This window comes from Schistocerca cancellata, chromosome 10 (assembly GCF_023864275.1).
Source record: "Schistocerca cancellata isolate TAMUIC-IGC-003103 chromosome 10, iqSchCanc2.1, whole genome shotgun sequence".
Classification (NCBI taxonomy): domain Eukaryota; kingdom Metazoa; phylum Arthropoda; class Insecta; order Orthoptera; family Acrididae; genus Schistocerca; species Schistocerca cancellata.
The window spans coordinates 115723526-115739678 of NC_064635.1; the positions used below are offsets into that span (position 1 = coordinate 115723526).

General features: G+C 39.3%; 1 protein-coding gene across 1 annotated transcript in view; it reads right to left on the bottom strand.

Moving 5' to 3' along the window:
* Window positions 1-16153, bottom strand: part of LOC126106175 (serine/threonine-protein kinase PRP4 homolog) — a 168689-nt gene that overhangs the window by 103719 nt on the left and 48817 nt on the right. Inside the window, exons 5-9 of the mRNA XM_049912413.1 lie at window positions 5648-5821; window positions 5001-5174; window positions 4188-4361; window positions 3327-3503; window positions 2560-2736 (exon numbers count right to left, since the gene is read on the bottom strand). Of these exons, the coding sequence (XP_049768370.1) occupies window positions 2560-2736; window positions 3327-3503; window positions 4188-4361; window positions 5001-5174; window positions 5648-5821 (876 nt within the window). The remainder of the gene's footprint in view (window positions 1-2559; window positions 2737-3326; window positions 3504-4187; window positions 4362-5000; window positions 5175-5647; window positions 5822-16153) is intronic.

The following is a 16153-nucleotide window of genomic DNA, read 5'->3' on the forward strand; positions in this document are numbered from 1 at the left end:
AATGATCTGCCAGCATAAACTGCCACACCACCCCTCTTGTGAACTCTTCTGCAGTAACTGTTTGATAAACTATAATTTTCGAACTTATAAACTGGAATTTCATCTTCAGTGACCCAGTGTTCACCTAAGCACAATAAGTCAAATTTATTCTCTGATGAGAAGTCATTCAATACTAACTCCTTGTCATTCAAACCTTGGATATTTTAAAACCAATTTTCAGGTTTATATTCTGCTCTCCCTCCGTTTTTAGATTATACTTATTATTATCATTATTTTTCCTTCTGGTTTATCCTCATTTTCACCTCCATCAAGCCATTTTAGTTTCCCTTGTTTTTTATTATTTTGCAAACATCTGTAAACATTCTACTTAATGTTAGAGACCCCAGTCTATTTAAGTGCAGTCCATGCTTTCCTTGGCAGTTTACTTTTAGGAATTTATTTGGATCTATGAACACTGCTCCAAGTCTATCACACTGTTCTTTTATGGCACAATTTATTATGTAGACATATTTATCACTTACAGATCACCTTTTTATTACTGCACTGATTGTGAGCTGGGAACCTGGATAGACACTTCTAGCTAAATGAATCAAGCTTCTTGGTCATTGGTGATTTCTTCTTCATTGCTAATTTTTATCGAATTCTTTCCAACGTGTACTAGCACACCACTACAGTTACGCTCAGGTTCATTTTCTGCAGTGTGTTGTTTTGAGTTTTCCATATTTTTTAGATGGTTGTTTAGTTGTTGTATTCTAATTTATGATAATTCAATTGGCACATCTGATATATTAGACCTAAAGTTTTGATCGTTAACACTGCTTATTCATGAGCGCGAGTTTTCATTGTATCGTTTTGTTTCCATTTTTCGGCTTTCACACACAATGGACTGTTTCTCTGATCCTAATCTATTATTTTCTTTACCTGGAGTCACTGTGTTGACATTTATTGGCTAACCGCTGATGTGTGCACACGGATTAAAGCAATGTTATTCTGCTTTTGTTTCACAGCTTTCTGACACACCGAACTCTATTTCTCATAATAATTATAGTTTTCTTGTTTTAAAATTGAGATTTCACTTTTCAGCACCTTAAAATCATTTCAAAGTATTTTGATGGGATGTTTCAAAATGTAAACAGCCGAGACACGTCCATAAAAAATTATCACTGACGTATTTCAAGTTTATTTTGGTTTACTGTGCATGCAACCACTAGTTACACTTAACATACAGGATTCCTTTTATCACCTTCTTTTTACATTCTTTACATAATGAACTGTTCAATTTTTCCATTTCTGATAAGAGCGGAACACTAACCGTTCGTATGGGCACCATCTTGTGCAACACAACTGGTTCTTTATTAACACGAAGTCATAAGTGCTGTCAGCAAATGATATCAAGTTGTTTCATATTTCCACAAAATTCAAGCTTTCGCAACCAACGGTTGCCTCATCAGGAAAGAGGGAAGGAGAGGGAAAGACGAAAGGATTTGGGTTTTAAGGGAGAGGGTAAGGAGTCATTCCACTCCCAGGAGCGGAAAGACTTACCTTAGGGGGAAAAAAGGACAGGTATACACTCGCGCGCGCGCGCGCGCAGCGCGCGCGCACACACACACACACACACACACACACACACACACACACACACACACACACACACACATCCATCCGCATATACACAGACACAAGCAGACATTTGTAAAGGCAAAGAACTCTTTGTGCCATAAAAGAAGTGTGATAGACTTGGAGCAGTGTTCATAGATCCAAATAAATTCCTAAAAGTAAACTGCCAAGGAATTAGTTGGAAAGAATTCTTTTCTATTGTAATGCATACTTCCCCTTCAGTGAGAAGTTTGGTTCTCAGTTGGTCACTATAAGACTCAAAAATTCCTGAAGTTCTGGAGGAATTTGATTAGAACTCACATATTTGGAAATATGTCTGCTTGTGTCTGTATATGTGTGGATGGATATGTGTGTGTGTGTGCGAGTGTATACCCGTCCTTTTTTCCCCCTAAGGTAAGTCTTTCCGCTCCCGGGGACTGGATAGACTCCTTACCCTCTCCCTTAAAACCCACATCCTTTCGTCTTTCCCTCTCCTTCCCTCTTTCCTGATGAGGCAACAGTTTGTTGCGAAAGCTTGAATTTTGTGTGCATGTTTGTGTTCGTTTGTGTGTCTGCGACCTGCCAGCACATTCATTTCGTAAGTCACATCATCTTTGTTTTTAGGTATATATATATATATATATATATATATATATATATATATATATATATATATATATAGAGAGAGAGAGAGAGAGAGAGAGAGAGAGAGAGAGAGAGAGAGAGAGAGAGGGGGGGGGGGGGGGGGGGAGTTATTCAATTAATAGACACCTCTTCCCCGTCTTACAGATCTATGCATTTGTTATCACAATGATACTTCCTGTGTAGACTTCTTATGCAATACAAATCAGAACATATTCAAAAAGTGGACTTCCTTTCTTAACATCTACATGCTGAATAATGATTGGACTAATGAGCAAACTGTACTGTTTAAACCAAAAATTGTTAGCTCTATTTCTATACCTTATGTGCTGAGTTTCTATTATCGTCAGCTTTGACAGACTCTGCAGGAGAGCTCTTGTCCTTGTACACTGTCTTCAGGCCACTGCTGCTCCTTGTTCTCTTTTCCAGTTCGTCTGGTCTCGTTTCAGACTTGGAACGATGTCTAGATTTATTATTTGCTGAAGTCACAGGAGCCTCCTGCAGTGAGAATGTGATGTCAAAAATCAATGCGTACATTAGAGTGCCTGGAAGAGTTTGTATTCCATGTGTGCTTTTCATTTCTGTAGTAGTGCAGGACACAGAGGATCTTTTACACTCTCATTTAACATACAGCCAACAAATAATGTTATATCATCACAGATGTACTGGCAGCAAAGAATAAATACAGAGGTGTTGTAGTCCAAAAGGCAATCAGAATGTAAATCAGTGTACTACACAGAAGTTAAAAAAATGGACTTCAAAAGTGATGCTTTCATGTCAGGCTGCCCAGCCTCAAACAGAGGGAGAGAGAGAGAGAGAGAGGAGAGAGAGAGAGAGAGAGAGAGAGAGGGGGGGGGGGGGGGGGGGGTGGGGGGAGTGATTCAATTAATAGACACCTCTTCCCCGTCTTACAGATCTATGCATTTGTTATCACAATGATACTTCCTGTGTAGACTTCTTATGCAATACAAATCAGAACATATTCAAAAAGTGGACTTCCTTTCTTAACATCTACATGCTGAATAATGATTGGACTAATGAGCAAACTGTACTGTTTAAACCAAAAATTGTTAGCTCTATTTCTATACCTTATGTGCTGAGTTTCTATTATCGTCAGCTTTGACAGACTCTGCAGGAGAGCTCTTGTCCTTGTACACTGTCTTCAGGCCACTGCTGCTCCTTGTTCTCTTTTCCAGTTCGTCTGGTCTCGTTTCAGACTTGGAACGATGTCTAGATTTATTATTTGCTGAAGTCACAGGAGCCTCCTGCAGTGAGAATGTGATGTCAAAAATCAATGCGTACATTAGAGTGCCTGGAAGAGTTTGTATTCCATGTGTGCTTTTCATTTCTGTAGTAGTGCAGGACACAGAGGATCTTTTACACTCTCATTTAACATACAGCCAACAAATAATGTTATATCATCACAGATGTACTGGCAGCAAAGAATAAATACAGAGGTGTTGTAGTCCAAAAGGCAATCAGAATGTAAATCAGTGTACTACACATAAGTTACAAAATGGACTTCAAAAAATGATGCTTTTATGTCATGCTGCCCAACCTGAAACAGAAACTGCAATTCTAATGGAATTTGTTTTACGGCATTCCTGTAACAAACGTACGTACGTACGTGTGTGTGTGTGTGTGTGTGTGTGTGTGAGAGAGAGAGAGAGAGAGAGAGAGAGAGAGAGAGAGAGAGAGGAGGGGGGGAGGGGATTCAATTAATAGAAACCTCTTCCCCGTCTTACAGATCTCTGCATTTGTTTTCACAATAATACTGAAAAACTTTTAGCATTGTATGCATACCTCCTGTGTAGACATTTCATGCAGTACAAATCACAACATATTCAAAAAGTGGAATTCCTTCATTAAAATCTATATACTGAATATTGACTGGAATAATGAACAAACTAAATTGTCTAAATGAAAAATTGTTAGCTCTATTTCTATACCTTCTGTGCTGAGTTTCTATTATCAGCAGCATTGACAGACTCTGCAGGAGAACTCTTTTCCTTGTCCGCTGTCTTTAGGCCACTGTTCCTCCTTGTTCTGTTTTCCAATTCTTCTGGTCTCGTTTCAGACTTGGAACGATGTCTAGATTTATTTACTGAAGTCACAGGAGTCTCCTGCACAGCAAGAATGTGACGTCACAAATCAATGCAAAAATCAGCCTGCTTGAAGAGTTTGTACTCCACGAGTGCTTTTCATTTCTGTAGTAGTCCAGGACACGAGGAATCCTTTGCACTCTCCTTTAATGTACAGACAACAAATATTTGATTTGATAATGTTACAACATCACAAATGTACTGGCAGCAAAGAATAAATGCAGAGGTGCTGTAGTCCAAAAGGCAGCCGTAATGTAAGTCAGTGTACAACACGTAAGTTAAAAAAATAAACTCCAAAAATGATGTTTTTATATCATGTTGCTCAGCCTGAAACGGAAACTGCAATTCTAATGGAACTTATTTTACAGCATTTCTTTAACACACCACTTTGTGTGTGTGTGTGTGTGTGTGTGTGTGTGTGTGTGTGTGTGTGTGTGAGAGAGAGAGAGAGAGAGAGAGAGAGAGAGAGAGAGAGAGAGAGAAAATCAAAAACTTTTACCTTTATATGCGTATCTCCTGTGCAGACTTTTTATGAAATACAAATCAGAGTATATTCAAAAAAGTGGATTTCCTTTCTTAACATGTACATGCTAAATAATGACTGGAATAGTGACCAAACTGTATTGTCTAATCCAAAAATTGTTAACTCTATTTCTATACCTTATGTGCTGAGTTTCTATTATCATCAGCTTTGACAGACTCTGCAGGAGAACTCTTGTCCTTGTCCACTGTCTTTAGGCCACTGCTGCTCCTTGTTCTCTTTTCCAGTTCTTCTGGTCTCGTTTCAGACTTGGAACGATGTCTAGATTTATTTGCTGCAGTCACAGGAACCTCCTGTAGTGAGAATGTGACATCACAAATCAATGCGTACATTAGCCTGCCTGGAAGAGTTTGTATTCTGTGTGTGCTTTTCATTTCTGTAGTAGTGCAGGACACAGAGGATCCTTTACACTCTCATTTAACATACAGCCAACAAATAATGTTATATCATCACATATGTACTGGCAGCACAGAATAAATGCAGAAGTGTTGTAGTCCAAAAGGCAATCAGAATGTAAATCAGTGTACTACACATAAGTTAAAAAAATGGACTTCAAAAGTGATGCTTTCATGTCAGGCTGCCCAGCCTCAAACAGAGAGAGAGAGAGAGAGAGAGAGCGAGAGAGAGAGAGAGAGAGAGAGAGAGAGAGAGAGAGAGGGGGGGGGGGGGATCAGAGATCATTAAATGGACTCCTCTTCCCCGTCTTACAGATCTATGCATTTGTTATCACAATGATACTGAAAAACTTTTAGCTTTATACGCATACCTCCTGTGTAGACTTTTTACTGCTGTCAGCATTAACTTCTTCTGCATCATGGCTCTTGGCTTGGTCCATGGTGCTCTGGTTGTTCCTCCTCTTTTTCTTTCTTTCCAGGTCTTCTGGTACTTGGTCAGCCTTGAAACGCTTTCCTTGTACGCTTACCGAAGTGGCAGGAGCCCGCTGCAACATGATAATCGGGAGTCATAAACCACATCGTATGTCAGTGCTTCTGTGTATGTATGTGAGCCTCATTACCTCAAACATGGCAGTTTTTATGAGCAATATTTTCTCGGTCTTTGAACCTCACTGTGTTTCATTCAATACTTGAGCTTTCTCACATACTCACCATTGTCTTCATCAGGAACAAACCGACACCCAGGCCAGTCATGTGTACCTTAAACATACACTGATCCTGATAGTCAGGCAATTTCTGACAATAAAAATGTGAATAATTTCGGAAGATATAGTTTTAAATCAAATATAATAGAGGTTAAACATCTTGTACATGCTTTCCGCCACAGGAAAACATTGAAACTGTAGAAGTATCAATGTTAACATCTAAGTGCATGCTGAAAGACACAAGTACTACTGAGGCATCTTTGCTGAAAGGCGCAAGTATTACTGAGGCATCAGTTTAATAAGTCACTGGTGCAAAATACTACACTAATTATCTACAGAAAACTGCAAGAACTGGCAGAAGATTAGTTTGTCTTCTGGGGAAATGTAGCAACATATGAGGGAGTACTGACCCTACAACTTATTCCATAAGTAAAGGACAAATCAAAATTTATTGCATTTATAAATTTACAAAAAACTGTTGACAATGATCAATAGAATACAATCTTTGACACTCTGAAGTTATCAGGGATAAAGAACAACAGTCAAAATGTTATTTAGCCCTGTATAGAAATCAGATTGCAGTCGAAGGACGTCAGAGAGAGTGCAACGTTGAGAAGAAACTGAGACAGGATTGTAGCCTAACTACAATGATACACATCTGTACATTATACTAGCACAAAAGGAAAGAAAGGAGAAAATCAGGAAAAAAACATTAGCATTCAGGGACAAGAGAAAAAAACAGTAAGGTTTGCATATGACATTGTAATTTTGTCATAGAGTCAGTGATAGATTATAAGATCCATCAAATGGAAAGGTGAGTCTCTTGAAAAGAGGTTGTAAGATAAGCATAAGAAGAAAAACAAGGGCAGGGGAGTGTAAAGAGCAAATTAGATTGGAAAATCTAAAGAGTAATAAACAAGTTTTGCAGCTTGGGCCGAAAACAATTGATGGTGAGTGAAGTAAAGAGGGCTCAGAATGCAGATTAATAACAGCAAGAAGAATTTTTCTAAATGAGAGAGATATTTTTACACCTAATAAAAAGCATCAAGGACTATTTTCATAAAGTATTTGTCTGGAGCGTAAACTTGTATGGAAGTAAATAATTCAGACAAGATGAGAATACAAGCTTTGAGTGTAAACTTGTATTGAAGTAAATAATTCAGACAAGAAGAAAATACAATAAAGGGGTGCTTAAACAAAAGGGGATGATAAAAAAATTACGGCCCAACTAGACAAAAAGAAGACAGGCTGATAGGACACATCCCTTGGCATCAATAATAAAACTGTTTTGTAATGAGGAGAAGTGGAAAGGGAGGGGGAACGGTAGGGGACACCACAGCAATAAAGCACGCAGGTTCTAATGGATATAGATTGCAGTAGTTACACTGAGATAAAAGGACTTCAGACGATATACTCGTGTGGAGAACTGCATCAAATCTATTTCATCAGATTACTTCTTCATCCTTTCTTGTGTATCACTGTGATCGGCAAAACTTTATAGCCTTCAGGTAATGATCTTTGTCAATGTGTGGTTGTGCATGCCTGTTAAAAATGGCGCTATTTCATCAGCATACGCTGAAAAGAACCTAACACATATACAATCTGACCTGAAGAATTTCTTTTGTTAAGTGACTTAAGCTGCTTACTACATCAGCACATCAAATAGTAAATGTTCATGATAGCAGACCATTGGCAGATTAGGGAGAGTTCCAACTTAAATGTAGGTGGTTACTTGATGGATAAACCCAGTCCAGTACTCTGTTTGACACACACAGTTATTACAGCTGAGCTAGTGCTCTCCTTCAGGAGCTCACTGCATTCTTTTTATGTATGCTCACTTCAGTTTCAGGATTTGACGTGCGGTCATGCTCTGTTTGACTTGTAGTAACCGTTAACCTTTAAACATTTCTTTTCCAGCTCTGATGAATGTACTATCAGGTGGAATATTAATAAAAAGAGCACTAGATCTCAAATCTTGGTGAAACTGCAGACACATTGAGTCCGCATCATAATGCTGGTTTTGTTGTACTGCATTTCCTGCTTATATTCCAGGCTGATACGCTCACCTGTCTCAGTGGGCTCTTTCCCTGAACATCCTATCACCTCTCCTCAACTGCTTTGACGTGCTGATACACATACGACATGTCACGTGGGCACTGGATTCAGTCTTCCCACAGAGGCTCACACAGTCTTTAACATTACAAGGCAAATCTTTCACTTCTGTTGATGAGATTTAAATGGATTGGGTGTGCAAACTGCATATAAAGAAAAATTTTAAAAAAACTTAAGTTTACCATTTTTGGTCTTGATCTCTTCCACAGCTGTGTTAATTTTGGACATACGCTATAAACAGTGTTGCAAAAGAATGTGTACTCAGATAAAAAATCCTGAGCATCTGTCACAGACCAAAGGGAGGCAAAGAAACAAGAAGAAAAACTGAGGTTTGTGTACTGGCTCTTTGCTGCCACTGATCCATAAAAACTACAGATTTCCCACTAACACTTCACAGTCTGGATGAAGTCCATGCATTGAGCATATGTTCAAAACTGTCCAGACTTCCTGAAGAAAATGGCAAGGTCAGCTGCGAAAACTGTGTGCAAATAAAGGAAATCATATGCCTGGCTAGAACCCAAAAACATATCAACAATGAATCACATCAAGAAGACCTCAGAAATCATGGGTATTTCCATGTTCGTTGTTCTGTTGCTGATTGACAATCACAGTAGTTTCAGAAAGGGTCAACCACACATGTCCGAGGGCTACGTCCCGTGCTGGTGCAAGAGAAAAAGCATCAATATTTGATGTTATGCCATTGAACGAACAGCTTCACAACCACATGCCACGTATGGCCTGTCCTGTTCGTAACTAGGAGAATCATACCATTGAATACATCTATATCTCCATTCACATTCTAATAATAATTAACCATTCACATTTACACTCTACAAGCTGGCTTGCAGTGCATGCTGGAGTGTAGCGTAACCACTCCTCCACTTTCGTGTTCCATTCGTTAATGGTGTACTGGAAGAAACACTGTTAGTAAAGCATGTCATTTAGACATCAGTCTTTTGACTGGTTTGATGTAGCATCCCAGGACTACTGCTCCAGTGTCAACATTTTCAACTCAGAAAGGCCCTTACATCCAATATCTTAAGTTATTTGTTGCTTACCGTATTTACTCGAATCTCAGCCGCACCTGAAAAATGACACTCGAAATCAAGGAAAAAAAATTTTCCCGAATCTAAGACGCACCTGAAATTTGAGACTCGAAACTCAAGGGAAGAGAAAAGTTTTAGGCCGCATCTCCAAATCGAAACAAAGTTGGTCCATTGTAATATGAGACACAATTTAGTTCGAATGAATGATGGTACAGCTACAGTAGTTTGGTTCGAGTTGTAAGCTTAGCAGTTAAGCTTTACCAGGTAGCCATTGCTATGCGTCAGGTGCTCCGTCCGTATTTATACAGGTACCCTTCCTTTTTCACGTGTTTCGTCTGGTTTGAATTGATTGCTTCTTTTTCTTTGATCTGATAAGCGCCGTTTTCTTTGTTATAGGTGTTTACATCACTCTAAGCTGAAAATTCATTACTGTACTGTGTCATGCATTGTTTGTCGCATTCTGATAGTGCGTGTTTACGGCCTGTCGCCGCTCGCGGCCTGGCTTGCTTTTGTGTGCGCTACCGCCGCTTTAAAAAAAAAATGGGGGGGGGGGGGGGGGGGCGGAGAGAGAGAGAGAGAGAGAGAGAGAGAGAGAGAGAGAGAGAGAGAGAGAGAGGCAAGAGACTGCTATTTGTTGTTACTTACACTGCTGCTTTCTTTGATAATGATCAACAAGAACCAAATAATAGACTGCGTATGATAGAAGATGTTCTGAACGAGAGTTTAGCGAAAATTTTTCTCCGTTTGAAAATCTTTGCAGGTGCCTCTTTAGTACATTACATTCTGCACAGAAATTAGAGTCATCTCAGATTTAAAAATCTAGTCAATTGCTGTGCTTCATTTCTGACTGTATCACTATTAGGCATAAGAATAATACGAATATAAACATGACATGATATAAATATTCTTTCGCGTTTGCTTTTGTCTCACTCTAGTTTCATAGTTTATTAGGCAGACAGGATTTAAATGAGATAGCAGCAAACACGAAAATATACATGATAAAATGTTTATATTCATATTATTCTTATGGTGAAGAGAATACTGCATGTGATTCACAATTCATAAAAGTTCCTATTAGCAACCATCTCTTCTCACAGGTAGGAAAAAATTCAGAACATAGAGTTGGCCATATTGACGAGTAGAGTTGGCCATATTGACAAATATCCCAAACAGTCTTGCCAGTCAGATTTTCATAGTACATTGAAATGCTGCTACATTCGAAGATGAACAATACGGAATTTGTATTTACTTCGTTGGATAATGTATGAAAAATGCAGTGGTCGAAACTTGGGGCACAGAAAAAAAAGCTCATCTTCCACCTTTTTTTAAATTTATTTACTGACACAGATGATTTGGTGCCAGTATTTATCTTTGTGCCTACAAAGCATGCCTGTGTAGCGCTACATATATTCGACGGCAGAAGTTAGTTGTGGCGGCACCCACCATTATTTTTCAGAACTTCCGCTTGCTTTGCACTCGATTCTAAGCTGCAAAAACCGGAAAAAAAGTGCGGCTTAGATTCGAGTAAATACGGTATATTCCAATCTCCGTCTTACCCTACTACAGTATACAACCTCCACAGAACCCTCTAGTACCACAGACGTTATTCACCAATGTCTTAGCATGTCCTATCACATCCTCCTCCTCTTCCATGTTTCCACCATTTCTACCATTGACAATTCAGCAGAGAATTGTCCGCCCCTGGTGGCTGAGTGGTCAGCGCAACATAATGTCAATCTAAGGGCCCAGGTTCAATTCCAGGCTTGGTCAGAGATTTTCTCGGCTCGGGGACTGGGTGTTGTCCTAATCATCATCGTTTCATCCCCATTGACGTTCAAGTCGCTGAAGTGGCGTCAAATCGAAAGGCTTGCACCCGGCGAATGGTACCCGACGGGAGGCCCTAGTCACACAACATTTACATTTTTTTTTAGCAGAGAACCTCCTTATTCTCATATTACAAGTCCATCTAATTTTCAGCACTCTTCTGTAGCACAGATCTCAAACACTTCGATTCATTTCTCCTCTGGTTTTCCTCCAGTCCACAACTCACTATCATATAATACTGTGCTCCAAACATACATTCTCAGAAATTTCTTCCTAAAATTGAGACCTAGGTTTGATACTAGTAGACATCTTTTGGCCAGGAATGCCCTACTTGCCTGTGCCGATCAACTTTTTATGTCACCCACGTCTCATCTGTCACATGTTACTTTTGCTTCCAAGGTACCAGAATTTCCTCACTTTGCCTATTTTGTGGCCCCCAATTTTGAGAAGTTTATTGCTATTCTCATTTCTGCAACTCCTCACTCCTCATTACTTTCATGTTTCTTCAGCTTACTACTTACAACCAGACTTTGACTGTAACTGTGATGAAATACTTACAAAAAATATTTTTTTTTCCAAAATTGCCAAGAGCTGCTGGGGAAAAACAAAATTGTCTGCGATTTTAAGTTTTTGTGGTGTACGATAATTTCACAACTTTCTCGGGTATTCAGCCAGACAAAGTCACTCTCAGGAGGTCCCAACAACGGGTCTTTTTTGCACGGCACAAAAACTAGAAGCTGTGTCCCATTTTTATCCTCCCCATTAGCTTGACAGACACTTGACACTACAGGTCTGCATTTCACTTTGACGCTTTGATTCACCAGAGAAATATTCTGGTGATGATGCACACACTGATTGCCAGATGAATCACTGTTTCAAATGTGGAATCAAAAGTTCTGCCCGGTTGGGAAGTTCTAGATCACTGATGAGATCACTCAGTGCCATCTGCTATCTTACAAATGGAGGACAAAGTGTGCACGACTATCTCCCTCTCGTCCTCACGACAGGTGGGTGCCTCCATAACTCTCATCAAGTGGTCTGAGTTATCTACCCTTCCATCTTAACCTTGCCCAACGGGTCTCTCTCTCTCTCTCTCTCTCTCTCTCTCTCTCTCTCTCTCTCTCTCTCTCTCTCCCCCCCCCCCTCCCCTGAGGGGGGGGGGAGGGGGGGGGAACTAAGTTTTGAAAGCTGGGACAATTTTGTTGCTTTTACTTTTGTGTGTGTCTACTGGCACTTTTAATATTTCAGCTGCTGTAGGTAAGTACTTGCTAGCAATTCTGTCTCACAAATTTACAGTCTTTTTGGGGGCATTTTGGATTCAATACAAGAAACTCAAGTAGACACGTACACCTATCGAGTCGTTCGAGCAAATCCTCTCACACTGTGAATGCCGAGCATCGTGAGGCGTCATCTTTTAGAGCTGAATCATTCGCCGATCTACTCATGTAAGCTGTCTCACACTTGTGCCACAGCTGTGGTGAACTCCCAACTCGTAGCAAATAATAGCAAGGAAAATTCGAGGGAGAGAAGGGAGGAATCAGAATGAGGTAAATCTACATGAGAAACTGTCACCAACAAATCTATTCTGTGATTGTTACTATTAGCTCTATGGAGATTTATCGCTTCAAAGTCGCTAACTAGAGCCCTCTGTGGTAAATTATTTTCTGAGACTGTCACATTGATGAGAAACAGCAATTAAATGAAACTTAATTTTTTTTTAATCAATGAAGAGAAGAATACAGGACTCCTAAGTATGAAACACAATATTTCTTGTGACCAGTGCAGACTTATGACGAATGTCATTTTTGGAAGAAACCAAAATTGACATCAACTTTTATTTCGTTACTGTTTTATTCAAATGCTAAACACAAATACCCTGGATGTAGATAAATACATATTTGTAACACTGTAGTACTGCAAGTTGTAACTGTAGCTAGGCGTTCAGCACTGACGCGTCGGTACGTTTAAACTTCACTTTGATGTTCCTAACCCAGACACCATACTGCTTTTCACTGATTTAAAATGAGTTACTTTCTATTTTGGGCACCGTGCCATAACTATATGAGCATATGCTCACGTCTAAGGCTATAGCGAACATTAAGATGTCATTATTCCTTGGAAAAGAGTGAACAGTTTGCACTTCCCCTGCACTACATAACAACGTCCAACTGCTCTGTTTTACCAACAAGTGCTCTCTTCCCAGCAACAGTCTAATAGCCTCCTAAATGGGCCTGTTGTAGAGCACGCATTGCAGTGTGGTGAGATTTCAGTATATATGTTCGTTCACATAGTCAGTCTACAAAACACAGGGCTGTGAGAGTGTCAGGGCAAATGAAGGTTTCAAGTAGGCCTAACTAATCTGGTAACAATTCACACAGAACAATTCATGGAGAACTGTGATACTGCAATAGTTCGACAAATAAGGAGACAATGCGGTGTATTGTAATGCAACAAAAATGGGCAACAGTTTGTATCAATAAAATGTTGATTATTCCACAAATTGTGCACCAAGCAATTAATTTTTAGGAATGAATAAGGACTACTGTTTTTGTCCCCCCCCCCCCCCAGGATATTGTGATAAGAGTAACAACTAAAAACAATACAATAATATGGCTGAAACTTCCTGGCAGATTAAAACTGTGTGCCGAACTGAGACTCGAACTCGGGGACCTTGGCCTTTCACAGGCAGGTGCTCTACCATCAGAGCTACCCAAGCACGACTCACAACTCGTCCTCACAGCTTTACTTCTGCTAGTTGGAGCAAGAAGTATGGGACATTCCATTTCGGATCATTAGAAAAATCAATATTCTGAGATCCACAGTGCCAAGGGTGGTGAGAATACCAAACTTTAGGCATTACCTCCCATCACGGACAACACAGTGGCTGATAGCCTTTGTTTAATGACCGAGAGCAACTGCATTTGCTTAGAATTGTCAGTGTTAACAGAGAAACAGCATTGCATGAAATAACCGCAGAAATCAATGTAGGATGTGAGATGAATTTATCTGTTAGGCCACTGCAGCAAAATTTGGTGTTAAGATGCTATTGCAAGTTGTTGACAAGGCACTGCGCAAGCTGGTGATGGCTCCATAATGGTACGGGCTGTGTTTACATGGAATTGACTGGGTCTTCCAGTCCAACTTAAGCGATTGTTGACTAAATATGGTGACATTTAGCTACTTGCAGACCACTTACAGCCACTGACAGACTTCATATTCCCAAACAATGATGGAATTTTTATGGATGACAATATGCCATGTCACCAGTTTACGAACACAAAAGCAAAATTAACACACACACACACACACACACACACACACACACACACACACACACAACACTTGATTTGTTATATATTTTGCATGTGATTTGAAAAATGAATCCTATCTACTTTCAACTTCTCAATGGTTATTACAAAACCATAATTAATTAACAGCTGTTAACTTTGAATGAAATTTTATATGATTCAAACTTGCAGAGCCAAAATCAATGATCTGATGTGGATGCAAACCACCTGCCCCAATTCCTTGTTCCCATTGGTGCGAGAGATTTTGGGGAGGGAACGGAAATGGAGGAATATGAAGGGGCATTGGTCACAATCTGGGAATCACAATCCACAATACTCTTCACGCGAGACAAAATCATAATGTTATGCAATGCATACACTAAAACATGAGTTTGGCAGCTGCAATTTTGAAGCACACAATCTAAGAGAACTGTAAGCTGCAGAAATTAGGTTTTTAAGAACAACAGCTGGATACAGACTATCTGACACGAGAAAAAGTACAACAATCAGGCAAGAACTATGACTTAAAAACACAAACAGATCAAGGAGTATAGAAATGAACGGAGAGATAACATCACAAGAGTGAAGAAAAATAGAATGTCTAAAATAATAAATAATTACTGGCCAACAAAGAAGTTTTATTACATTTTGCACAAGTTATTTGCATTGTATATTACAACGAAATGGAATGAATCATTTACTGGTTATTCAACAAACCTCATGTGTAAGTAGACTTAACCTTCTTCTTTAATTGAATTATTGAGCACTGGTGAAAACCAGTGTATATGATTCTTTCTGATATGTTATTTAAAATTTATTTTGTTACTATATGTCTACAAAGAGGAATATAATACTTGTATGTGATACAACAGAAATTATAGTACATTTTTGCCATCCTCATTAAAACTTTGTTTTTTATAAATTTTACTGTTCTTTCTTTTAAAGTACTTGTCCTGGACTTTTTTGACTTGGGTAAATTAATACTGTTACATTGTAATCAGAATGAAATCCAAATCCAATAGCAGGATCGACAGTGTAATATAACACTTAGCACTGAGACCACATTTACAACAAACAACAATCTACAGCCATAACAGAATTGAACTCCTGTTAGGAGAAGAGTGCATCTATTAATACAAACAACAAACATCAAATACCCCAAAATGCTGCTGTTTAAACAAACATAAAATACTCCAGACAATACAAACCCTCTAAATATGATAAACAGTAAACAACAAATAACTGCTGGTGGTCAGACTTGAACTGGTGATCAACAGCATGCAAGCCGGCGATGCTGCCACTACGCCACACTGCATGCACCACAGCCTGCAGCAATATTTTTACTGGCAGCACTAACCGCTACGCTACTCTGCATGCACCAGAGCTCACAGAAATATTTCTAATTGTTTGCATACCGCACGTGACGATTTCCTGTCACCACCAGTGACTGCATCTTTGTTGTTATGTTCCATTTTACATGTTGCACAATAGGCCTGCATCTTCCTGTACCTTATTTTCTCTCTTCTCCTTTCCAGAGTTTTCATTAATGACTCAGACTTTGGATGCTCTTGAGATGAAGCTTGGAGCTGCACCTATTAAATAAGAGTTTGAGGTACCTGACCAATGTAAAAGATAAATGACACACGTCAAAACAGCCGTAAGAGAGGGAAAAAGAAAGAGACTTTTGATCAGTGACATATTTTGCTGTCATGTTTGGCATTTTATTCTGAACCTGTGGTTAAAAAGTCACAAGTGGAGAAAAAAGAAAGATTACAGTTTTACAGGTCCACTGATGACAAGGTCATTAGAGACAGACATGAGCTTAAATTGTAGGAACCGGACCGGCAAACATCTTGTTGGGATATTGTGCAAAATCTCACTTGGCAGTCACAGAGTCATTCAAT